Here is a 26001-nt window from a genome sequence, read left to right as displayed (position 1 = left end):
TTGTTGATAAACTCTTAAACCTTCTAACAAAACAAAAGGACATTTGAAAAATGATGCCGACATACACATGTGAAATTTCATTGCATTTTTTGTGTAGTATTAATTATTGCTATCACGATTAAGGGTATAAAAGCATTTAAAGTATGAAAATGTATCAAATCTCTCTCATTTTTGTAAATAAATGCATTACATATTTACCTAAATTTACAACTAACAAAGTACAATGTGCCCGGGTAAAACTAACCCAGAATCACTGGAATACGTTAAAACATTCCAAAGGTATTACCACATAAAGTGTCACCAGTTAGATGGGAAAAATGGGGCTGGGTCACCATTAACTATACAGCGTGCTGGCTCTCTGGAAAACAAATATGTATGGCGTAAAGCAGGTTTCACACTGGGGTTCCCTCCTTTCCCCTAATGTACATGACAAATGTATCCATAGTGTTATAACAGAGGCACTGCGAGGATAATGTACCATATATCCTCGAGTATAAGCCGAGGTACCTAATTTTACCACAAAAAACTTGGAAAACTTATTGACTCAAGTATAAGCCTAGGGTGGGAAATGCAGCAGCTACTGGTAAATTTCCCCATCCTGATACTCATTACCCCCTCATCACCAATCCTGGTATCCATGGCATCCTCATCCCCAATCCTGGTAAGCATGGTCCCCTCATCCCCAATCCTGGTATGTATGGCACCCCTCATCCCCCAATCCTGGTATGTATGGCACCCCTCATCCCCCAATCGTGGTATGCATGGCACCCCTCATCCCCCAATCCTGGTATGTATGGCACCCTTCATCCCCCAATCCTGGTATCTATAGGACCCCTCATCCCCCAATCCTGGTATCTATAGGACCCCTCATCCCCCAATCCTGGCATCTATAGGACCCCTCATCCCTCAATCCTGGTATCTATAGGACCCCTCATCCCCCAATCCTGGTATCTATAGGACCCCTCATCCCTCAATCCTGGTATCTATAGGACCCCTCATCCCCCAATCCTGGTATCTATAGGACCCCTCATCCCTCAATCCTGGTATCTATAGGACCCCTCATCCCCCAATCCTGGCATCTATAGGACCCCTCATCCCCCAATCCTGGCATGTATGGCACCCCTCATCCCCCAATCCTGGTATGTATGGCACCCCTCATCCCCCAATCGTGGTATGCATGGCACCCCTCATCCCCCAATCCTGGTATGTATGGCACCCTTCATCCCCCAATCCTGGTATCTATAGGACCCCTCATCCCCCAATCCTGGTATCTATAGGACCCCTCATCCCTCAATCCTGGTATCTATAGGACCCCTCATCCCTCAATCCTGGTATCTATAGGACCCCTCATCCCCCAATCCTGGTATCTATAGGACCCCTCATCCCCCAATCCTGGCATCTATAGGACCCCTCATCCCTCAATCCTGGTATCTATAGGACCCCTCATCCCCCAATCCTGGTATCTATAGGACCCCTCATCCCTCAATCCTGGTATCTATAGGACCCCTCATCCCCCAATCCTGGTATCTATAGGACCCCTCATCCCTCAATCCTGGTATCTATAGGACCCCTCATCCCCCAATCCTGGTATCTATAGGACCCCTCATCCCTCAATCCTGGTATCTATAGGACCCCTCATCCCCCAATCCTGGCATCTATAGGACCCCTCATCCCCCAATCCTGGCATGTATGGCACCCCTCATCCCCAATCCTGGTATGTATGGCCCCATCACTGCACACATAAAAAAAATAAACTCTTATACTCCCCTTCCTTTCTCACCTCTCCTGCAGCAGCTCATGTCGGCATCTGAGCAGCGCATGGCGTCACAACCATGCGCGCTCAGACAGTGATGTGAGCTGCTGCTGCCGGCATATATACTCTGCTTCACGCCGAGACTATGGGCGTGGAGAAGAATGAATATTCATTCATTTTAGTAGCGGGCACAGAGGAGCGCTGAGCCGCGACTCCTGCTGACAGTGCCCGCTACTAAATAGAATGCGTATTCATTCTTCTCCACGCCCATAGTCCCGGCGTGGAGAGGAGTAACTATGCATTCTCTTTAGCAGCGGCACTGTCAGCGCTCCTCAATGCCCGCTACTAAAGAGAATGTATATTCCCTCTTCTCCAATCCCATGGCAGTGGAGAAGAGGAAACATTCATTTCCGTTAGTGGGCACATCTCTATATACTCGGGTATATACAAAAAAAAGGTGCTGAAAAACTCCGCTTATACTCGAGTATATACGATAAGTCATAACCTTTGGGTAATGGATGCCTCCGTGTGCCAGAGTACCTGCCTCTGAGTAAAAAGTGAACAGTTCTTATTTTGTTCCCACTGCTCTCATGAGTATTCCTTTTTTTTTTTTTTCAAGGGAATCTGTCAGTAGGATCGACCCTCCTAAGCAGTCTCTATGGGTATTTGGGTCATAGGAAGCTGAATAAAATGATACCTGCGATCTGATGTCTTATTCCAGAGAAATCCGTTTTTCTTGTCTATAAATTTCCTCTTCCAGGCTGCGGGGAGGATGTAACACCCCTTCTATATACAGTTATATGAACAAGTTTGGGCACCCCTATTAATCCTAAGCTTAATGTTTTATAAAAATTGGTGTTTTTGCAACAGCTATTTCAGTTTGATATACGTAATAACTGTTGGACACAGTAATGTTTCTGCCTTGAAATGAGGTTTATTGTACTAACAGAAAATGTGCAATCTGCATTCAAACAAAATTTGACAGGTGCATAAGTATGGGCACTCTTATCATTTTCTTGTTTTAAATACTCCTACCTACTTTTTACTGACTTACTAAAGCACTTTTTTTGGTTTTGTAACCTCATTGAGCTTTGAACTTCATAGCCAGGTGTATGCAACCATGAGAAAAGCTACTTAAAGTGGCCACTTGCAAGTTGTTCTCCTGTTTGAATGTCCTCTGAAGAGTGGCATCATGGGCTCCTCAAAACAACTGTCAAATGATCTGAAAACAAAGATTATTCAACATAGTTGTTCAGGGGAAGGATACAAAAAGCTGTCTCAGCGATTTAACCTGTCAGTTTCCACTGTGAGGAACATAGTAAGTAAATGGAAGAACACAGGGACAGTACTTGTTAAGGCCAGAAGTGGCAGGCCAAGAAAAACATCAGAAAGGCAGAGAAGAAGAATGGTGATATCAGTCAAGGACAATCCTCAGACCACCTCCAGAGAGCTGCAGCATCAACTTGCTGCAGATGGTGTCACTGTGCATCGGTCAACTATACAACGCACTTTGCACAAGGAGAAGCTGTATGGGAGAGTGATGTGAAAGAAGCCGTTTCTGCAAGCACGCCACAAACAGAGTCGGCTGAGGTATGCCAAAGCACATTTGGAGAAGCCAATTTCTTTTTGGAAGAAGGTCCTGTGGACTGATGAAACCAAGATTGAGTTGTTTGGTCATACAAATAGGCGTTATGCATGGCGGCAAAAAAACACAGCATTCCAAGAAAAACACTTGCTACCCACAGTAAAATTTGGTGGAGGTTCCATCATGCTTTGGGGCTCTCTGGCCAATGCCGGCACCGGGAATCTTGTTAAAGTTGAGGGACGCATGGATTCCACTCAGTATCAGCAGATTCTTGACAATAATGTTCAAGAATCAGTGATAAAGTTGAAGTTAAGCAGGGGATGGATCTTTCAGCAAGACAATGATCCAAAACACCGCTCCAAATCTACTCAGGCATTCATGCAGAGGAACAATTACAATGTTCTGGAATGGCCATCCCAGTCCCCAGACCTGAATATCATTGAACATCTGTGGGATCATTTGAAGAGGGCTGTCCATGCTCGGCGACCATCAAACTTATCTGAACTGGAATTGTTTTGTAAAGAGGAATGGTCAAAAATACCTTCATCCAGGAAATCATTAAAAGCTACAGGAAGCGTCTAGAGGCTGTTAGTTTTGCAAAAGGAGGATCTACTAAATATTAATGTCACTTTTCTGGTGAGGTGCCCATACTTATGCACCTGTCAAATTTTGTTTGAATGCAGATTGCACATTTTCTGTTAGTACAATAAACCTCATTTCAAGGCAGAAACATTACTGTGTCCAACAGTTATTACATATATCAAACTGAAATAGCTGTTGCAAAAACACCAATTTTTATAAAACATTAAGCTTAAGATTAATAGGGGTGCCCAAACTTTTTCATATAACTGTACATTTAGCGCTGGAGGCAGAGTTATCTTCCAGGCCGTGTCCTCCCCATAGCCTGGAATAGGTCATTTACATAAAGTGATATGATTTATCCACAACAAGGCATCTGATATGAGGCATACCGGTATCACTCTTTTCAGCAGCCTACAACCTGTATGCCCATATTAATAGTTAAGATAGGTTAAATGTGGTGACATATTCCCTTTAAATCCAACATAAGGTTCCAGACGTATGGTGCCCTTTTATTTAGTGCTACTTTTTATGGTTTTTACCAAGGGTACGGTGCTCACAGTGTAATTATACGGAGTAACGTAAAGACGTGCCCCTAAAGAATCCCGTGAGTCACATCCTCTCTATACAGCCCGTATCTCTGGAACAGTATTGCAGATTAAAAAAAAAATAAAATAAAAATATAAAACACAAAAAACTGAATACTTGCATGCAGTGAGAATAAAATAAGTGCAAAAACTGGCCACTTTTGACCCGGTGATAGTTCTGAATAAGTCATGAACTGCTCTATGAAACGTGTATGCTACAAGTGCATAAGCTATAATATACATTAAATATAATCTGTCATACAACATATGCGTTACACGGATTCCATTATTACCAGTGGGAGAGGATTTTTCTGGTAGGCATCGATCACAACTTCCATTTTTATGGCTATGTTGGGAGATCTTCCTCCTGTCCTATTTATTAAACGGAGGCATTTGATGGAGGATTTCCTAAAATAATTTGCATAAAGACAACTGACACAAATGGTCTATTTTTTTTTTCCAGTTTTTATTGAGTGAAAATGTCAAACCTTGCATCAGTCATGCAAAAAAAAAAAAAAATAATAATCAAATAAATAAACACATATATTAAATTTCTAACAGCACTAAATTCAAGTGGAAAAATATTCAGTTCTTATCAATGCGGGAAAGTCCAATTCAAGTATTTAGAAGAACTCATTCTTACCTGGCTTATTAATAATAATAATAATAATGTTAAAGTATATATCTGTATGTAATACATATATATAACATATATCTATCACATACCCCATTATATACAAATGTACACATGCTTATACCTATATCAATATACACATAAAGTATCCAGATATAGATAGTAAACTGTCATTAGCCAGGGTGACCTTAGTTTTGCTTCCACAGAAAATTAAAAAAAAAAAAAAGAAGACATTAAATTTTGCAGATGATTTGGAGATGGCTTACGTCCTACTGTGCAATATCAGGTTAAGGAAAATCGTTAACCTGATCGTTTCGTCAATTAAATATTTTTTTTGTTGATTTTATTCTCCTTTATTTTTGCTATACATTGAGTACAATTATTTTTTGGGGGGAGGGTGTATTTAGATTCTAGAAATTGTAGTGTCCTTAGTAGTTTTTGTTTGGACAGAAAGTCTCAATTTAATTCTATCCCTGGTGCTCTTGTAGTTTACACACAAAATGAAACATTTCAGATACAGGGAGGACAGGAAAAATAAACAGCACAGTGTATCTGGAAAAAAAAAAGATCTCCCAGACCACTTCAGTGTTATACAAAGTACAATAGTACAACTATTTTGTTTTCATACTATTAACCTTGACTTTGAGATGTCGATGCTTGAACAACACAGCGGGGGGGTCATCTCAGCTGCAGAAAGTCGAGAGGCGCTTATTTCCCCATGCTCTTCTCACAGATAATTATAATAATATAAAAAAAAACGTAATGGGGGAGCACACATAATTGATTAAGGGAGAAACCCATAAAATTAAATATATAACTACAAACTTATATTAACGATCTGAAGATTACAATCCTCCATATCATCCGAAAATTGTTATTTAGGTGTTTTTTTTTTTTTTTTTTTTTTATAAAATTCAAGTTAAAAGTCGGAATCACGCTTTTCAGTGCTAAAGTGAAGTCAAACTTCGAAAAATCAGAAGCTTTTTTAAAAAAAAAAAAAAAAAAAAAAAAAAAGGCATTAGAGCAGGTTCTGGGAGCTGATGTCTGACATCTGATGATGTTAAGACACTCCAACAGCCACCATATGCAAGCTTACTTTAATTTATTTTATTTTTTAACTTTTTGTTCTATATATAACCTTTACAGAAAAAAATACTGTACAACTTTTTTCATTTATTTTTTATTTTTTTTTTAATCAGCATGAATATGTTTCTCCAACACCGCTTGTTGCAAACACTTGAGGCGTTCCCCACCTAATATTTTTTTTACAGTCTGCTTTAAGGTGAATACAAAGAATCATTCAAGGATTCAAATATGGTGGTTTAGGGCCCTGTATCACCTTTATCTCTTAGAGAGAGAGAAGGCCTTTAGTGTTTTCAATATAATTCATGTATAATTGCATCTTGCTGATTCGTTGAACACACAATCTTGATCAGAGATTCACCTCATCAATTCAACACTTCTGTACTGCATCATTTCCCATATAACTTTGTTGAATCAGGACAAAGGGCCTAAAACACCTGATCTAGTGACAGATACAGGGAAGCAGAGTGTTTTTTTAAGTGCAAAGAAATTTTTTATTTTTAATTCAAAACAATCCATCTGCACTTGCCCTAACGAATGAGTTTCTTTACTTGAATAGCTTCCTACCTGAGAGAGAGGGGACATCCTGTGCTTGGTCATTGGTGTAATCTCTTATCCCTCAATGTGACCTCTCAGATCCGTTTTCTATCGAGGTCATTGAGCTGTGGCCCTTGCTTTGCCCCTGAGCAGTGATATGGAGCTGTCTCCAGGATGTGCTACAGGAATCCTACCTTCTTCGATGTCATTTTCCCCACACTAATATTTCCAATCTTTTCACAAGCGGTAACAGCGTGTCCTATTGGGTTAGAAGACCTCCTCTACAGATGTTGAGGTTCTCCTGGCTGTTCTTGTAAGAAAAGTCTCAATATTATTATTATTATTATTATACCAAAACAATGCCAAAATAAATAAATAAACTATAGCAATTGGTGCAGAGGAAAGTTTTCTATATAAATATTTATAAAATAAAACAATAGCTTCCCGGGAACAGCCCAGAGAGAAACTGGAAGAACAGGAGAGAGAGCCTCGTCACAGGGCGCCCGATAATGCTAGTCAATAAATACCCACCAACCCAGCCCATCTGACCTCCTCCCTTGCCATAACTATATAGGAACTTCCCCTATTTTAGGAAAAGGAGTAAAAGTACTTCTCTTCCCCACCCCCTCTTACCCATGAATGGTCTAATACAAGGACTTCATATCTCAAGGAGTCAAATTTGATGTCCTTTGTCCTACTGCGCTCAAGCACCAGTGTGAGTGGATCTTAACGGAGGAGGCCAGAAATGCCCCCCTTGAGTCCTATGTAACTGATTACTTGGTTCAGTCCAATGTTGCAGAAGCTGCTTTTATTAAGGTTCCTATTCCTTCACTTGTTCTTTTGAGTCTTTTTTTTTTTTTTTTTTCTTTTAAAACTTTTTTTTTTTTTTCCTTTTTGGCAGAAGGGAGTTATGGGTGAAGAGAGTAAAGCCCTCAAAGGGGGATACTTATAAAACATTCAGTTCTAAGTGAAGTTAGATGGATGTTTGGAGGTTTAGTGGAGTTTTGGAGGTATCACAGTGGTTTGTGGAATCCCCAGCACTTTCTTTATCTTTCTGTGATAAACATTCACTATCGGGCAAGGAATCATCAGAATCTGTGTTCAGATCTTCCTCATCATCATCTTCCTCATTAATTTCTTCATCCTCCTCTTCTTCATCCTCGTCTTCCTCATCCTGAGACATGTCATCATCAACATCCCTACAAGTGGTCATCTGAGTGTTACCCCTATGTACACTCTCAGCACCATCCTGTGGTTTCTTGCTAAGGTCGAGGGAGTCATTTAGGCCCACCCCTGCAGCATTTTGCAGGAACAGAAGAGAGTTGTGAGTGTCTGTGCTCAAGTTTAGGGAGCTGTCCAAATTCACTGCTTGATTTTGGAGGTCATAGTCAGCACTACATTGAGTCGATCCCTCTGGCCCAGGAGAAACTGAAGGTAGTTCCCCCCTTTCCTGTTTCTCATGCTTACGCTTGTGTGAGTCCATTTGAGACATTCCCACTACAGTGTGCTTGCAGCTGGGATAAGTGCAATGAAAGTGTGAGCACTTTAACTTGTACTTGCATTCGGGCACCTCGCAGTCAACGCTGGAACTAAACTGACAGAAGCCTGCTGCGCTGATGACATCCTGCTTTCCATGGTGCTTACGGTGAGCGGTCACTTTCGTGCTGTCGGTACAGCGGAAGCCACAACGCAAGCAGTGAAAATGTGTGCTATTGCCAGAGAATTGGCAGTCAGGGAAGTTGCAGCTAAGAGAAGATTTGAAACGCTTAAAATCATCAAGAACGAGGTTGTCCACTCTGTCGTGGTGCTGTGCGTGCTTGTACATGTGGGTTCGCCCACAGAACTTGTAGCCACAGTTTTCTCTGGTGCAGTGGTAGTGAGTGACCTTCAGGGAAAACTGGCATGCCGTATCCTTACAATCTTCATACAGGTCGTAACGTCTGAATCCTTCCAACATCATCCCTTCATCCAGCATTTTGCGTGAAGAAGCAGTCTTCCGTCTCTTGCCAAAAGGCGACATATCCTCAATGATCCAGAATCTCTTTTTGGCTCCAGAAGCAGTTGGCATAGTGATGGTGTTTCCTGCAGAGAAAACATATCCACCATTGTGATATTGTGTATACACGGAGAGCACATTTAACATTTGTCGATTTTTATTTATTGTTTTTACTTTGGATGGTTATAGGAGGTATAGGTTACAAACGTGTTATATAAAGCAGAAGCTAAACATAATTACTAGTTGTATCCCCTTTACCAGCAATAACTGCATTCAAACACAACATCAACATGAAAGACTTATGTGAAATTAAAAGTATAAAGGGTATGTGGAAACATTTAAAAGTTTAAGATGTATTACGGTGAAGTCTTTTATGGTACAGCTATATGCTAGTGGGTGCTTGCTCTGCTGTTTTAGTCATACTCCTATAGAGAGACTGAATATCACCCTCTTACGTTCAACTGACGTCAAGGCAGCAGTAAAGGAGACTGCCCATAGAGGGTCCCTGTGGCCGTACCCCACTGCTGCCCAACTTATGCATTGATTTGTATGTGTAAGTAATACCGTGAGCATGCATGTGCTTAATTTAACTCTTGGCAAAAATTAGTGTTATCCTAGCATAATATTTTATACAGTATTCACAGAGACAATATTTTAAGCTTACTTTTGTTCTATGGGGCAGCTACATCCTATTAACCATTTTTTTTTTTAATATGAGCCGTGTGTGGTTCTAATATTGTAAATCTGAATGGGGTTTAGTAAACAAGTCGAAGCCCCAAGTCCATAGCAAAATGGTTTATGAAGCCTGGAAAATGTATCCTACCTACAGTGATGGTATACATACGCAGGCACAGCTTCTAAAGGGTGGAAATAACTGAATCATATCAAACTGCAGGCATTTTACAACATTGTCCATGTTTTGATATGGATATATCAAACTAATGGATGGAAAAGCACTTCATAATAAATAGCCATAGGCCCACATTGTGCCGCATTACATGAACACCTTTAAAAGGGAATCTGTCAGCAGATTTTTGATATGTAATCTGAGGACAGCATGAAGTAGGGGTTAAAACACTGAATTCAGTGATGTGTCACTTATCAGGCAGTTTGCAGTTTACTTATAATGAATGTTTTATCACTAGGACATTATCACTGCTGGGACTAGCTGGCGGGTGAGCAGTTGTCTGACCATGCCTCCTTCTTTGATAAGCTGCTCACTATCAATAGACAATGTACATAGAGAGCCTGGTGTGGGCGGGGTTAAGTTTTTTCAGCTTTGCTACATTTAAGAATTCTGTCACAACTGCTGCACTCAGTAAACTAAGTGATACATCCTTGGATTCCGGGATTGCTGCTCTCCGATGAGGTAGCAAAATCCTGGTCACAGATTCCTTTTAAAGGAGTTATCTATTATTAATTTGTATGTGAAGGGAATGTACAAAGATCTTTCCAATGATCTTTTTACACCTAGGCTTGCAATGAGAAAGCAGGCATCCTCTAAGTGTAGAGGAAAGAAGGTTTAATAATAATAATAATAATAATAATCACAGAAGGCGATTCTTTACTGTAAGAGCAGTGAGACTATTAAACGCTCTGCCACACGATACTGTAATGGTTGATTCACTAAAAAACTTCAAGGAGGGTCGGGGTGCCTTTCATGAAAAATATAATTTTACAGGTTATAGGTATTAAATTCTGTGAAGGGGCATAGTCTGACTGCCGTATGTGGAGACACGAAGGAATTTTTGCAACAATATGGGGCAATCAACATCGGCCTCATGGGGTTTTTGCCTTCCTTTAGATCCACCTTTAAAATGTATGAACATAGCCTGTTCTTTAGAAAAAAAAAAAAAACATACTCGCCTACCAGATCCCTAAAGTTCTTCCCCAACATTGCCCATGTCCTCAACCACTTTCTCTTCCAGCAAGTGAGGTCATGTGAGTGCTGCAGCCAATCAGTGGCCACATTATGTGGAGCCAGTAGAGAGTACTAGGAAGACTGGCAGGGATCCAATAGGTCCAATAGGTGAATATCTACTATTTGCATACATCCCTGGGCCTGATTTGAATATAAAAATTAGTAGTGGACTCATTTAAAGAGGTCCGGTCACTGAACAAAAAATTGAGTGAAATATGTTGGAAAAAAAAATCCATGAGCTCCACTGATTCTGTTTTTTTCCGTTTTGTGCTGCGTTGCTCCATTGCAGAGATATTCACATTTGTTGTTTTTAGAGTGCAGTAAGTGAAATTTTTGCTTGTAGTTCAACTGAACTTTTCTTCAGAGGCTTCTCTGGGGGCTGCTAGTTCAGCTGCTAAGTTGTGACTGACACTGTTTGGTAAGGAGGGGTGAAAGCGTATGCCCTCAGAAAAGACTGAAGAAACACCCAGTGGAACTACAAGCAGAAGATTTCACATACTGAGCTCCAAAAGCAACAAATGTGAACGCGATGCTAAACGAAAACAGAATTGACAGCAAAATCCGGATTTTAGAGTTACCGGACTTTTACAAGGCAAGAGGTTGTCTACTACTTTTACACTGATGACCTATCCTTGGCCTAGGTCCGACACCTGGCACCTGTGCCGATCAGCTGGTGTCGGTGGCTGGAAGTACTCACTTGCGGAGCTGGCCGTCTTCTGATAGTGGCCGCAGCAGGGTACTGCACATCCACCTATTAATTTGAATAGCGAGGCGGATCGGCAGTACAAAGACTTGGCCACTACCGGAAGACAGAGCAGCTCTGCAAGTGAGTACTTCCGGCTAGTGACCACCACCACCAACACCTATAATAGCTGATCGGCGTGGGTGCCGGACCCAGACCGATCAGACATTGGTGGCCTATCCTAAGGATAGGTCATCAATGTGAAAGTAGTGGACAACCTCTTTAACTCAATTTTTCTGAGCAAGTGATAGCCATATTTTACATGTAATAATACAAAATGCAGCAAACATAAAAAATGAAAGCAATTATTATTTTCATTTTGTAAGAAGCTGAAAGGTACCTGCTGCATCCTGTACTAGTGGGACATCACTTTTGACTGGAGCTGGAGTGGCTATAACTGGTGTAAAAGTTGGAGCGCTGCTTGTTGGCACCACAATGCCCCTGCTGACCCCAAGGCTGGCAGTGATCAAGGAGTATGAGACACAGGATGGAGAGAGCAGGAACGGCAGGGAAGAGAGGGGAGGCCTAACCAAGGCAGGAGGAAAGGAAGGAGCATGAGGCATAGCCGTTGCTGGAGGTGCATTGTGGGTGAGTGCGTCATCAGAAGCAGAAGGAACCAGGTAGCCTGGAAAGTGTGAAGAAGCAGGAAAACAGAACAGAGAAAGGGGAAAAAAAAGAAACAGAACAAAATGAACCAAATGAGAAGCTGAAGAGAGAAAATGATGAGATGAAATGAAACACACAACAGAAGAGGGACATCCGGACTCACAATACTTGACCATATAGATAAAATGTGAAATGGAGTAGGTTATAATGTTGGTTAATATAAACCGACAGGAGAGAATTCCCGTGACATGAATTAAATATGTTTATATTGCATGCACATTTATGAAGCCATATAAGTTCTCTTAGTATGACAAGATTAAACATTTGAGCTTTCTTACCTGGCTCTGCACTTTCATTACCCACTGGAGTACTGGAGCAGCTGCGATCAAGGTTGGAGGACTCAGAGGACATCCCACCAGGACTACCCAAACCAGTGTAGTCCATGCACTCATCTGTCTCCGTGTCCATCATGTTCTGGGATGCGGTCTGGAACGATGAAGGGTTTTCTGTAGAAGATGGACTGTGGGCTGTGCTGCCACCCATGGGAGTATGTGATACCACCTGAAAAAAAAACTACCACTGGTTAGAATGTGTGTGGTGATGGGCACTGGTTAAATACGCGTCTGAAAGTATTTCTCGTGATGCACCTGTCCAGGAACCCGGTCAAAATTCTTTCCCAGCATTCTCCTCATGTGCTTGCGGGCGTGTGATGTCATCTGGTGCTTAAGGAGGAATGAAAACTGACAAGCCTCCCGAATGCAGTGGAAGTGGCTATTCACCTGATTGTATTTACATCCTGTCAAGAAAAAGGGAAGGAGCCTTAAATACTTCACATATATCATAGATTGATATATATAATATGAAGATGAATCTAAAAGGCGTTTTGGATATCGGCTTATTTGACTTTTTTTTTTTTCCCCCAATCTACTCTGCCTGCCCAGCATTTCACAGATTCAGAAAGATAAAATAATGTTGTTCTTCTAATTTTCTGACCGTTGCTTCTCTAGCAACTAGAACAAACAGGTGGAGGGGTTTGGCAGGTGAGGACTTGCAGTCACCATGACAGCGCTGCCTGACTTTGTAAGCTGGCCCGGCACCTGTACCTCCAAAAGGTGAGCAAATAAGAGCAAGAACCGTCTCTTGACATCTGTAAGAGGACACGGGACTGGCTCGTGTATGTTGACGCTGATCACCGTGGTTACTGCAAGCCACAATTAACCTGGGACATAAATACTTTATGAGTTAACAGGGTGAGGTCTTCTGTTTTGTTTGTTTGCAAAGGTTTTAGTTATGCAAGAAAACCAAGAAAAACGAGAGACACAAACTACACGGTGACTAATATCTCACAGTTCTTTTTCTGTTATTTTAAAACAATTAGCTTTGTTGTCAAAGGACTGTTCCAATAGTTACGCAGCTCTATATTACCAGCGGCTAATAAAACACCGAAACGCAATGGCTATAACACATTAGCCTGTATCAAAGAAGAGAAATTTTTAAAGGGGACATTTTTTTTTTTTTTTTTAACTTAAATATTTCTGCATTGGGCTAAAAATTATTTTTGCAATGAGGTTTCATTAAAAATGTCACACTGTTTACTCTCTATAGCCTCTGTCTTCCGCTGTCTATTGACATTGGCTACAGAATGAGTTAACTGAGAATCTGTCAGTGAGCTAGTTCTGACAGAAAAGTAACTCTTCAGCTATGTTCACATAATCTTTTTAGCCCACATTACTGATTGACAGCTTTCTATTAATAATGGGTATAGGCAGAAAGCTGCCAATCAGTGGTGTGGGCGGAGTTATACAGAGATCTGCAGCAGATAAAATAGTGATTTTTATCCAAACTACAGCAAGCAGCCCAGTAAGTGACACGTCGCTGGACTCAGAGTCTCTTCCCGTACATCATGCTGCTATGTTACGTTACAGAGGGTAATGAAACTAAAGCATATACTCTATATTTGAAAATATATTTGCAATAAGAAACTTGATAAAGTTAACCTGTCACTAGTAGTTGCTGTCCCATCTGAGGGTGCAGATTCCACCTAGAGGTCACTTACTTTTGTTGGTGAAGTAGTACAACTTTATCAACTGCAGCACAAGCTGAGACAGGTAAGTGTAATGCACGTGCTGCCAAGTCTTCAATACTTATGAGCTGTGGGCTAAGCCTTTGAATGACAAGCTGTATCACTATACACATTATAGGAAAAAAAGCTGTCAATCTGCAGCGTGAGGGCGGAGTTAATCCATAGCTCATAAATATTGAGCACTGGCACCTCGGCTAGCTCTACACCACGTAAGACTGTGGACTGCTGGAACAAGGTCTGCGTCGCTGTTTTATGCCGTTCTCAGCGCAGCATAAACCTGCTAGGTTCATTTAAAGTGTTTGGTCAAACTCCTGTTTGTAGACATATTGGGGGGTCTGGTTACCTCCTTCTTTATACCCACCCATTCTAGCACATTCTTCTCTCTTGGTGAAGTATTTGAAGCCATTTGCTGCCCTCCGTTCCGCCTTCTCGTGCTTTTTAACGTGCCATGGAAGCTTAGTGGTTATATTGGTGACAAAGTAACAGCTGGGCCTTAAACAGTGGTAGTGTCCACGCATCCTGAACTCGCAGTGCTGAACATATTTAAAAAAGGGGAGAGAGATAATTAGATGGAGGAAATCTCTACTTGAATACGCGTTTGGCTTAGTTTTCAGATCTGTTCTGGGTCGTGTACACACCTGGTTAGGGCACAGACACTGCAAGGAGTAATATGCAAACTGGTCTCGCACATTCACTAAACTGTTGTTGGGATTGATGTGGTCAAGGCAATGGGATTCCGCTTTCCCAGAAGTCTTACAGACGTACTTGCAGTTTCCAAACAAACAATGAAAGTGAAATTTGTTTGCATATTTGCAGTCGGTGGCCAGGCATGGATCACTGCAAAACAATGATTAAAAGGTAAGTTGGTATTTAACATTGGATTTCCGTCAGAACTATTTGATTATATTCTGTATTTTAGCCCAAGGTATTAGGCCGGCGATTCAGCTCTATATATCTGTCACGGGAAAGGTACTGATGATTTCCTGCAACTAGAATCCCTCCGTAGTAGGTACTTAGAGCTTATGGACCACCAAAAATATGATCATGTAATCTTATGGTAAAATCAGAACTCACTTCTCCTGGAACTGTAGGAATCCTGGTTTGACTTGAGGTTTCGCATTTTCAAGCGAAGTTGTTGCCATAGGAGATGAAGCTAAACTGGGAATCGATGCTGGTATTTGAGGGATTTGTGGTATAGACGATGCCAGCTGTTTCCATGCTAGTAGAGTTGGTGTGGATGGTACAGCAGCGAGGCAGGGAGCAAGAATATCACATCCGGGTGTCAGAGTACTGGGTATTGGTGGTGATGCCGACATCGGAGAAACCTTAGAGTCTCCCGTAAAAGAGATTTCGGAGCTGCTTTTCGTCCCGACATCAGTTCGAAGGTGGAAGCTGTAAAGAAAAATACATTAGATGGTTCAGACTTCAACGATACAAAAAAAGATGATTCTATATAAAACACATGGATACATTGGTTTTTTTTTTTTTTAATCACTTACTTTGCATGTTTTATGGCTCCATCCTGAGTACTAAAAAGAGCTCCACATTCCTCCACAATACAATGAAAGTGCAGTTTATGCAGGAAATCGCACTGATGGTCACACACATCTGCTGGGTCAAATCTGAGGATAAACATGGAGATGTTAATAGAAATCTGACTGGTTTACACGTTTCTTATAGCTCACACATGATTTCTGGATGTTACCTGCGCAGGTATGTCTTCCAAGGTTCTGCATTCTTCTCACGGTCAAGGGCTTTCATTACTTTGCCCAGATAATGTGTTGACTCCCCAGCCCCGGAATCGCTGCTCTCCGCATCTGCTTTCAGACATAGTAAGCTCCCTGCATTGAAGTGTTGGCTCTGTAAAAAAAAAAATATGTAAAAAATGTGAGACAAATCAGTAAAAATAAAAAAAAAAAACAAATCCAAAATTCTGGTCCAGGCTATACAGAAATATAAAAAAATGGACATTGACTCCTATTACCTTATTTAGGAGGGAGGGATGGAGCAGCGGATCGCATACAGTGTCTTGACCGTTGGGCTCATTACTATATAAGAGGAACATGGGTCTTAAAGTCAAAGTTACTTTTCAAAACAATTTAAAATGTTAATTAAATAGCATTTTTTTTTATCAATATTCCCACCTGTTCAAGCTCAGGTCCAGGCTGTGCTCCTGAGAGCTGTTCGGTAGCGTTCCCTCTGCATCTGAAGTATCTGCTTTGATGCTGAGGCGACCTGACACTTGACCATTGCCTATTCCAAAATTCAGGAAATAAGTAAATACCGTGTAGAATAAGGACTTTGGGTAATTCTGTTATGTCACACACCTGAAAAACTGACCTCAGATAATTGTATGCAAACCCAACTATCATTGTGGAAAACTTTAAGAAAACAAGTTACAAACTACATTATAGTTTGTGAGATTGATTACTTCTAAGCGGTAGTTTTATATTAAAATCATTGAGTGGCATTAGCAGTCATAAAGGAGAAGCTCACCTGCTTCAGGAGAGGGCGACTGCTTGAGTGCTGCTGCTGCCAACCGTGCCATCATTGGGGAAATTAGACCCTTACTTGCAGAAATCTTCTCCATGATGGATGTAGCAGCTGGGGAAGTGCTGTTTTGATCGCTGGCCCCAGAAGCCGACTGTGGAGAAGCATCTGGGGCACCTACAGCCATTATATTACTTGCACTAAGAGGTAATGTGGTGTTTCCACGGCCAGTCATGATCGGAAAATATGTTCCAGTACCTGCAGGTAGTGCTGAGCTTGACAGTGCTAAAGCCAGGGGCATATTTGTAGGTAAAGTCTGGGATAAAAGGGTGGAGATCTTGGTTGTCGGTGGAATGGTGCTGGTGGATTTATGTGTTTGTGGTGAAGGTGCTTCAGACACAGTTGGAACTAGTGATACGGAAGACTGCTGGCTCGTAGGGGAGGCACTCAGACTGGAGTTCTTGCTGCTCAGAGCAGAGAAGTCAATGAGATCATCATTGCTGGACTCTTCCAGGTCATTGTCCTTTCCTCCCATAAGGGAAGACGAGAGGCCGAGCACCCCTGAGCTACGGATGTGTCGCCTCTCGTGTTTGCGTTTATGTGAGGTCATCTGGCTGGTGGAAGTGAATGTAAAGCCACATCCAGTGCGTATACAGTGAAAGTGGTTGGTAGCCTTGCTGTACACACATCCCTCATATTTGCATTCCTCATATTTGTAGAACTTCTTGAATCCATCTTTTGCATATGCATCGTCTTTTATGTGGTAACTCTTGTGCTTCTCTATGTCACACTTATTCTTGAATGTAAAGCTGCATCCTGGACGTCTGAAAACAAAATAACAACCTCTTCTAGTTATTTACTTGTATTAAGAGGAGAAAAAAAAAAAGCTGTAACCCATATAACTAAGCAGACAACATATACTGATAACGTGACTACTGCAGCCCAAACCTGTGAATTAGGCATTACCTGCAGTGAAAATGAGTGGTTTTCTGCCCATAGAACTGGCATTCCACTGTACCACAGTCTTCGGTGGCTCGGAAGCGTTGAAAGCCATCATTAATCAGCTGAGTGTTCTTCTTATGGAAATTTTCATGTGTCATCACATCTGAGGTGCTTGTGTACACTTTGTTACATCCCACCTGGGAAATAGAACAGGTAACCTTAATGCCGAGTGGTCATGTCCCGAATACGTAGATAAGAGAAGACTGCTCGAAACAGTGAAGATTTGACGCCAAGTGTGTGCATACATCTGGGTACTATCCAGTCCACAACCACTGGAGAAGAACACACAAGCTGGTATATTAAAGTTCTTTTGCTATATTAGGTAGATAACACTATATTAGGTAAAGAGAGAAGAAAAGGACAAGATATTATTAGCGAGGGGTCTACAAAACCACAGCTGAAAGTCTATCTGAATCCTGTAAGTCCAAGCTCAAAGTCATCACGTCACTAATGGAATGTTCAACTTGTCTTCCCTCTGGCATCTGTCTCCAGGCAAAGCGGGCAACTTTGCCATATTGAGTAAAAAAAAAAGGTACGGAATCTGTAAATGCGGCAGCTGAGGGGGGAAAGCAAGAGCCAAGTGCCAGGGTCTGCACCATCTCACAAGTGAAAGGGGAAAGAAAAAAAAAAACAAAAAAAACGTACCTCCCGTGCCTTTCCCTTATTCACTTCTGTTCTGCTAACAGGTTGATGAGAACAGACAATAACAAAACCCTCTGACAAATACCCAAAACGAAAAAAAAAAAAAATCTCCAGCTGTTTGCTGTACAAAAGCAATACTCACTGTTGACACCTTGAAAAAAAGCAGAACCCCACCACGGGATCAGAAAAGAAAAAAAAGAATTAAACAAAAAGCTGCACAGGAATAATTTGCAATGTGGCACTAGGTTCTAAAGCTTGAAAAATGTGGGCTTTGTATAAACAAGGACCTGAAATTTATCCACACCAATTATGGACATAACCAAAGTGTGTCCTACACAAATCTTGTTGCTTCAGCTCTTCACACCTTTATATTTAGTATGGAAAAGTGTGTAGCAACCGGCAATACTCGGCGCAGCCACCCGCCAAAGTAACACAAAGGTGTACGCAAACTGCTAATAGAAAATAACCAAAAAAATATGGAAGCCCGCAGATGTCTACACCGATCACTAACCCAATACTTAACAATAAAACCAATTGATCCACAATCGTTTATTACGTATGTGTTTAAGATCTAGTGACGAAAACAATCTAAAGACTCTCCGAGAAGGAGAAGGGGTATGTTAAGATGTCACCTTTTGTGCAGAATATAGGAGGGTGTTGTCTGTGCATTTGGGCTAGATACAACCTGTATGCAGCATCAAGGAGTAGGGTGTTACCCGAGCAGTATCATGGCTCTGGGTGGGGTGTATTTATATACTGTATAATAAAGCAGGGTGCTGCCTCTATATGTATCACACAAATCCACTCTACAAGTTGCTGTTTTATGACCCGGGTCTTGAGATTTGTCCAATCTTTTCATGTCTAAGTTCAGGCTGACTGCTTTTACTAATGATAGGGGTCACTAACATAGCCGTTCCAGCTGAATGTAAATGTGGCCAACATCACTGTTATGAAACGGAGTTCTGATTTTTATGTAAATAATTCCACGTTTGGACAGAAATTTAAGGACTTTGATTTTGCGCCTCCCTGACACTTTTCGAAAGTGAATTGGTGTCAATTATAGTACAAACCTACACTAGTTCAAAAGCGATGTCATTTAATTTGGGTGCACACAGACAGCTAAAAATGCATCGAATTTATTAACAGGTGTTCGCTTCTTAATGGCTCTCTCGTGCATGAAACACCAGTCTCAGTAACTTCCCCCCTTGGAGTTTAAATTGGCCCCCAATTTCAAGATCTCTGCTTGCTACCGTTAGTGAATTGGACCATTTTTGCTTACATCCGGAGGCTTCTTTCTCACATCACTGTATACTATCCTATGTGAGCTAAATTATAACAGCACAAACCCCTTTTAATTCCCGTTTGCTACAATGTATCGAGAGGAGGCGATAGGTAATGTGTAATGTAGTTCAGGCTGCTTAGTTATCCTATGTGAGCTAAATTATAACAGCGCAAACCCCTTTTAATTCCCGTTTGCTACAATGTATCAAGAGGAGGCGATAGGTAATGTGTAATGTATTTCAGGCTGCTTAGTTTGGGGGACTGGATACAGGTTTTCAGCCTCTCAGCGTTCACAATATTTTTATACACTGACCACAAACAGGTGTTGAAAGTGGGGAGGAATTAACTCAAAGTATGACTCGTATAATGAGTAAGCTTGTATTACATAAAACCCGTTTAATGCAGTTTTTTTCGGTTTTTGACAGTGTATTGTCTCTACCTGCCCCGAAACTTACCTGCATGCAGTGGTAGTGTGTGCTTTTGCCATTTAAGTGGCATCCATGATAATAAACACTGCAATCATCTAAAGGACTGAAACGCATAAATCCATGTTGCAGAGAGTTGTCTCGTTTCTTGTGCATATTGTAATGACGAATAACATCTTGCTTACTTGTAAATCTCTGAGCAAAGAACACAAGGCGACAGGAAACCGTCACACGTATGTACAAATAATGCCCACTCTACTTTATCATACATTTTATCTAAAGGGCAGTGGCAATGGCAGGATGATATTACCTGGTAGTTACACTCGGGGTCCAGGCAGTGGTAGTGCTCCCGATACTGATACGCACAGTGAATATGACCACAGTGTTGGCTGCCTGAAAATCTACAAGAAAACCATACCAACAGTGAAAATGTGTAAAGTATTCAAATATAGTTACAAAAAAATCCTAAAAGGACTGGGAGACTAATCACAAACAGTTAAATAATAGCTGCTTGTACTACGTTTGTGATGTATATCTTCTATGGAAATGGCACAGCAGAGAATGCACACATACACACAGAAGACCCCATTCTGGGTATGGTGTCTTGCTGATTCCAGAAGTTTACTTTGGATGTTGGTGAAAATGGGCACATGGGCTTATGTCATATGGTCCTACAGACAGTCAGAAGCATTCTCCTCTCCTTACAAACCACTCCTACCTGGAAATGTATTTCTGGTAAATATTTACATCTTCAGGGGGCTTGTCTGGGGGCAGTCCATTCCTGGTGAGAAAGACAGGCCAGAGCTGGTTAGAGTACACTTAGCTCCCTATCCAGCTCCGTCTCGTGCCACATTCCCGGATCAGGATGTTAGTAATCCACACCCAAATTACTTTAACCCTTGAGATCCATAATCTAAGACCACCAACCCCCTTTGCTGCGCCAGGCACCCCCACACATACATTTAACCTGCCTGCAGTGATCCTATTCACCTGTATACAAAGATAATAATCACCATTTCCATCATCACATAAACTTTATAATAAATGCTAACAAAGCATCACTTTTAATTTTGCCCCTTCACATCCTGGGCATCCATCCTAGAGCGCACTTTCTACTTTTTGACTTTGTCCTGTGTTCTGAGCCTCTCCTGCCTATACATGATGTCTTGAGTTCTGATCCATTAATAATGTCAGCAAGCTTAATCTGTACATGAGCGATGTAGTCACACAGCAGGTACTTACTTAACAGTGGAGACTGTCCCTGTAGTGATGGAGTCTGTCTTTGAGAAGGTTGACTTTAGATATTCTGGAGTGTTGAACGTCAATGTGACTGGTTGCTCAGATGCGGGCACAGGGGTGGTAGGAGTGCTTGCGAGAGGAGCAGGGGATATACTGGGGACAACTGCTGCCGCTTTCAGTGGAGTGAGCTTTTGAATATTGCGTACATCATACTTGGAAGGGCGCCCAACTTTTCCGGTTTTAAAAGCAATGGATCCTCCCATGTCTTGGTTCCCTTCACCTGGCTTAAAAAGATGAAGATACTTTACATTCTCCAAGTCGTATTTGGAAGGTTTTTTGTAGGTGTTTCCATTTTGTGGCCGCAAAGACTCTCCAGTTTTTAATTTCTGAATAAAAAAATCATATTTGGAAGATCGAGACATAAGGCCTTGCATTTGAGAGCTACCAGCTGTTGTCAGGGGCAAAACAGTAGTTTTGGGTTCTTGCAAAACGATTGCTTCAAGTCCTGGGCCTCTGGTACTTAGGGGCTGCTGAGTTGGCTGTTGAGTTGGCTGCTGAGTTGGCTGCAAAGTCGATGCGCTCTCTTTGCTCTGTACAGTTTTGGAGTTGATTTCCTCAGGTTTTACAACATGGGCAGGCCAAGACAGGTTTTCTCCAGCTTTCAGTTTTCGGATGTACTCCTCATATTTGGAAAACCTGGCTCTTTTGCTGAGGGGGTCTTCAGCAGATGTTTGCTCTGAGGTAGCAGGATTCATCTTCTCAAAGCTAAGCTTCTTTGCAAGCTCATCTCTCACATTGGGTTGCGTGTACCCGAACATCCCCAGAAATTCACTCATAGTGTTGGCTGCATAATCTCTCAATGAGGATGCTTCTCCTGTATGCATAAAAATGAAATGTTCAGAGATTCACAGAGAGCACAGCCTTGATCTATCCTTGCCTAGCACACACATCTGGCTTACTCGCTAGATTTTATGACTTTTAAATTAATTTCTTAAAAAAAAAAAAAAAAAAAAAGTAATTAATACTGGTAAAATAAAAAGGAGTTCATCAATGGCAAGAAAATCAATTCCCTGAATGTTCTCTACGATGGCTTTTCAGTACATTAAACAAAGTTTTCATAAATGTCTCTGCTCTCCCATCTTGGCCTAATAGGAAAGAGAATCATTTTACTGGAAGTGGAGCCAAGTCTTATCTGTCAAAATGTATGAAAATGTCTAATATATATATATCCTGGGTAATGTGCGTCCAAGTATTGATTCTGTACAAAATTTCACTATTCCCAATATATAAGCTTGGTTTTACACTTTTTTAATAAAACAAGAAATCCATCTTATTACTTGTGTTGTTCTATGTGGATCGTGGACAACCATTAAACTAGGGTGTGATGAACCTGTAGCCACCATCTTGGTAATGATAAATCATATCCAGGGATGGCCACACTTCAGCAGCCCCCACCCTTGGGACCTTCTGTTAAAACGTCAACTAGATAGTTTCCCCCCATCCAGGCTCCTGTAAGATAAGAAGCCTACTTAACACTTGAATGCTAGGAGCTTCAAAGACTTCGAGAGGAAACACAGCCAGCAGGGGGGGGTGCTTCGTCTATCTGTACCTGACCATTTGTCCCATAGGACTAGTTTCTTTGTCTGTCACAAGCATGGAGGCATAAGATATAGAAACATGAATAGTACACGCATGTTGCGTGGGATGGGCCAATAAAAAAATATCACGGCGTCCCGGAGCCATTGCGCACACAAGCCTCCGCGGTAGACGTTTGTACGTGCTCTGGAAGCCAAGATATAGCGCGGAGCCATTCCTGAGGACCGTATGGTATCATAATTGATATCAAAAGGTCGGTTACGGCGGCCCGAATCCATGGGAACCCCTGGGGGTATCATGAGACCATCCCAGAAGAAGTTATTGGGTTCCATAGAATTTGGGCTTCTGATCGAAGTTAGACCTGAGGGTGGAGACTGAGCCAGCTGACCTCACCAGCAGTGGGCGGGACGGGGCAGGTAAGATAGCAGGACAGACAAGAGATAAGTCAGTCTTGACCCAAGAGTGGTGTGCTGAACATCTGAGCACCAGCTGAGGCCACCAAGGGGAGGAGCAGTTTGACCATGCGGTGGTAGGCCTCAGCCTGTAACAAAGAACCGTGCCTGCGATCGCAGAATCCTCTCCCTGCGTCACAAGAAAATCAAGAAACCGGTAACTGATATGCTGTGGTGATTCTGTGTGTTGTATTCCATTGTTGTATAGTTTAGCCTGACCTTATACCTGTGTATATTTAGTTGTATATCGTGTATCTAGTGTATTATTATAATCAATTACCTCAAGTAATTGTGGGCCTGCCTTTTATTCTGCATAACGAACGCACGTCCGTGTGAGCTCGTCTCAAGCCAAAAACGCTACCCAGGGTTGGTTCCTGACCCGATATAGGCCCATTCACGGACTGGGCGTATATCTAAAATAGGGACTGGTGGCAGCATACCAACTGGGGATTGGGGAAGGCTGGTAGTGACGGTCGGAGGTTCAGATATATATATTCCTGGCGCGGCCAAGGAAGATATATATACCGCCCTCACTACAGAGGGCCCCGATACCCAGTAGGTTACAGGACAGTCTCCCTGGCGACCGCTTATCCTAGGTGCAGTTCCTTGACTGACCTGAGGCTAAGAGGGCGCTAGCGAGTTGTGCTGTGTAGTGACGTTACGGTTTAGTGACGTTGAAGGGATAACACACTACCGTGTTCCCTGCGCTGGTTGCAGCTTCCTGGCACTACTTTCTCTAGGTGCAGTACCTTGACTGACCTGAGAGGTAAGGGGGCGCCAGAGAGCTGCACCCACCGGCCGGCTTTCATCACATAGGGTAAGAGTAGAGGGACACATGATTCATCCTGCTGCATTCATTCTCTACACCCTCGAATACAAACGTTAAACTAATTGTATGTTTGGTGTAAGATGTTAGATGTAGAAACAGCAAAACATTTAGCTATGAGTAACCAACAAGCAAATAAAAGTCCCTGACTTTGTTCTGTAGACGGAAAACTAATAAAGTTAAGCAAAAAAAGTTTGCAGAACCCTGGTACAGCGGCGAAGTCGAGAAAAAAGTTTGCAGAACCCTGGTACAGCGGCGAAGTCGAGAAAAAAGTTTGCAGAACCCTGGTACAGCGGCGAAGTCGAGAAAAAAGTTTGCAGAACCCTGGTACAGCGGCGAAGTCGAGAAAAAAGTTTGCAGAACCCTGGTACAGTGGCGAAGTCGAGAGTCCATCACCTCGTACTGTCGGTGGCATCCTTGGCGCCTCTCCTGATTAGTGGACCATTGTGACATATTTTTGCACCTCTATAATTTAGTTTTAGACTTCTTTTTTTTTTTTGTGTAGAAAATGGAGGGTGTTTATTATGTACTAAATCTGTATTTTAATTCAAAAATCTATTTTTTGTTTTGTGCAGTAAGATTAACTGGGACACGAGATGATTTATATACCACATATATGATATAACATGATTTATCAGAATAAACTAAAAGTTTCTTAAATTTAGTTTTTGGGTAGAAAAAAAAAAAAAAAAAAATTCAAATCGCATTCTCAGATTCATAAACAGGGTATCGATCACTTGAAGAAGGCTATGTTCAATCTGTATTAGAGCCTCTGTTGCAGATTTAATAAAAAAAAAAAAAAAAATGGTGGACAAATCGCAAAACATGTTACCTGTCTGGCAAAAAGAACTGCACCAGGATGGAAACCAAACAGGCCTCTATATAATCAATGGAGTTCATTGGGTTCCATTAATGTCAGTCATAGGATAGATCCAAATATTGTCTTTTTTTTTTTTTGTTGGTCTGCCCCTATGTTGGAGCAAAAGGACAGAAATGGAGCAAATGATGAAGAATACAGAGTATTCAGTTCCCTAATGCGCAAGCTGCAATGTACATATGGCATCACGTCTACAACAAGTGTACTTGTGTGCTGATGAGTCCAATTGTACAGTGTGAAACGACCGCCATCATGTTTGCTGTTCAGCGGTCATTTAATAGATCAGTGATAGCTCGGTGCACCTAGGCTGCCATTGTTCTCTACAGACGATGCACTGCCGAGAACGATCATCTTCAGTGCAAATATAGACCATTTAAACTGACAAACAAGTGTTTTGCTCAATTGTTGGGTAATCTGTAGCCTGTTTAAACTGCAAAATTGTGAAATTTTCACGATAATCTTGCATCTTAAGATCGTATTCAAAAATTACCAGCATTATGTTAAATATTTGTGGTTTAAAAGCAATTAAAAAAAAAAAAAAATCTCAACATCCCTGTTAGTACCGTATATTCCGGCGTATAAGACGACTTTTGAAGACTGAAAAATCTTCTGTCTAGTCTGGGGTCGTCTTATACGCCGGTAATGCTTTTGAACTTTCAGAAATTGACATGCGGGGATACTCTGGGGGTGTTAATAAGCTGCCGTGGCCGTATCCCTGCCATGTCGGAGTTAATATAAGGTGGAGGGAGTTAAAATACGGCGGCGGTAGGTCCAGACAGTCAGCGCTTCTGTGCTGAAACTGACACATCGCTGCGTATTCCCAGCTCCGGACACAGGGCAGGACTTCTGTGCCGACAGCTTTCACTTGTCACAGAAGCGCTGCGCTGTGTCCGGAGCAGGGAAGTTCGCATCGCTTCTGTGACAATATATTAAAAGCCGGCAATTCAGCAGCGGCATAAGCCGGCACCCGACAATTTAGAATAGAAAGAATAGAGCATCACACATAGATTAGATAGATAGAAACATGTCAGTCACATATATATGAAGTACAGTGACAGTATTGCT

At 41.7% G+C, this 26001-nt stretch overlaps 1 protein-coding gene across 13 annotated transcripts in view; it reads right to left on the bottom strand.

Annotated features, from left to right (window-relative positions):
• Nucleotides 1-4951: 4951 nt before the first annotated feature.
• Nucleotides 4952-26001, bottom strand: part of CASZ1 (castor zinc finger 1) — a 231806-nt gene continuing 210756 nt past the window's right edge. For 11 of the 13 annotated variants that reach the window (XM_073657247.1, XM_073657246.1, XM_073657243.1 and 8 more), the window contains 16 exons: nucleotides 21189-22059; nucleotides 20665-20727; nucleotides 20257-20347; nucleotides 19977-20141; nucleotides 17563-17735; nucleotides 16603-17420; nucleotides 16251-16359; nucleotides 16091-16154; nucleotides 15812-15966; nucleotides 15606-15728; nucleotides 15181-15498; nucleotides 14745-14943; nucleotides 14468-14639; nucleotides 12671-12819; nucleotides 12362-12584; nucleotides 4952-8840 (listed from right to left, as the gene is read on the bottom strand). In XM_073657247.1, the coding sequence (XP_073513348.1) occupies nucleotides 7732-8840; nucleotides 12362-12584; nucleotides 12671-12819; nucleotides 14468-14639; nucleotides 14745-14943; nucleotides 15181-15498; nucleotides 15606-15728; nucleotides 15812-15966; nucleotides 16091-16154; nucleotides 16251-16359; nucleotides 16603-17420; nucleotides 17563-17735; nucleotides 19977-20141; nucleotides 20257-20347; nucleotides 20665-20727; nucleotides 21189-22059 (4802 nt within the window). In that variant the 3' untranslated portion in view covers nucleotides 4952-7731. Of the gene's footprint in view, nucleotides 8841-12361; nucleotides 12585-12670; nucleotides 12820-14467; nucleotides 14640-14744; nucleotides 14944-15176; nucleotides 15499-15605; nucleotides 15729-15811; nucleotides 15967-16090; nucleotides 16155-16250; nucleotides 16360-16602; nucleotides 17421-17562; nucleotides 17736-19976; nucleotides 20142-20256; nucleotides 20348-20664; nucleotides 20728-21188; nucleotides 22060-26001 lie in introns of those variants that run through there. The other 2 variants (XM_073657242.1, XM_073657250.1) reach the window with 2 other exon arrangements.

Source organism: Phyllobates terribilis, unplaced genomic scaffold (genome assembly GCF_046119375.1).
Source record: "Phyllobates terribilis strain yellow unplaced genomic scaffold, ASM4611937v1 Scaffold_12__6_contigs__length_324123572, whole genome shotgun sequence".
Lineage (NCBI taxonomy): Eukaryota > Metazoa > Chordata > Amphibia > Anura > Dendrobatidae > Phyllobates > Phyllobates terribilis.
The sequence above is the reverse complement of the archived record's forward strand: the minus strand, read 5'-3'. Positions and strand labels throughout refer to the sequence as shown.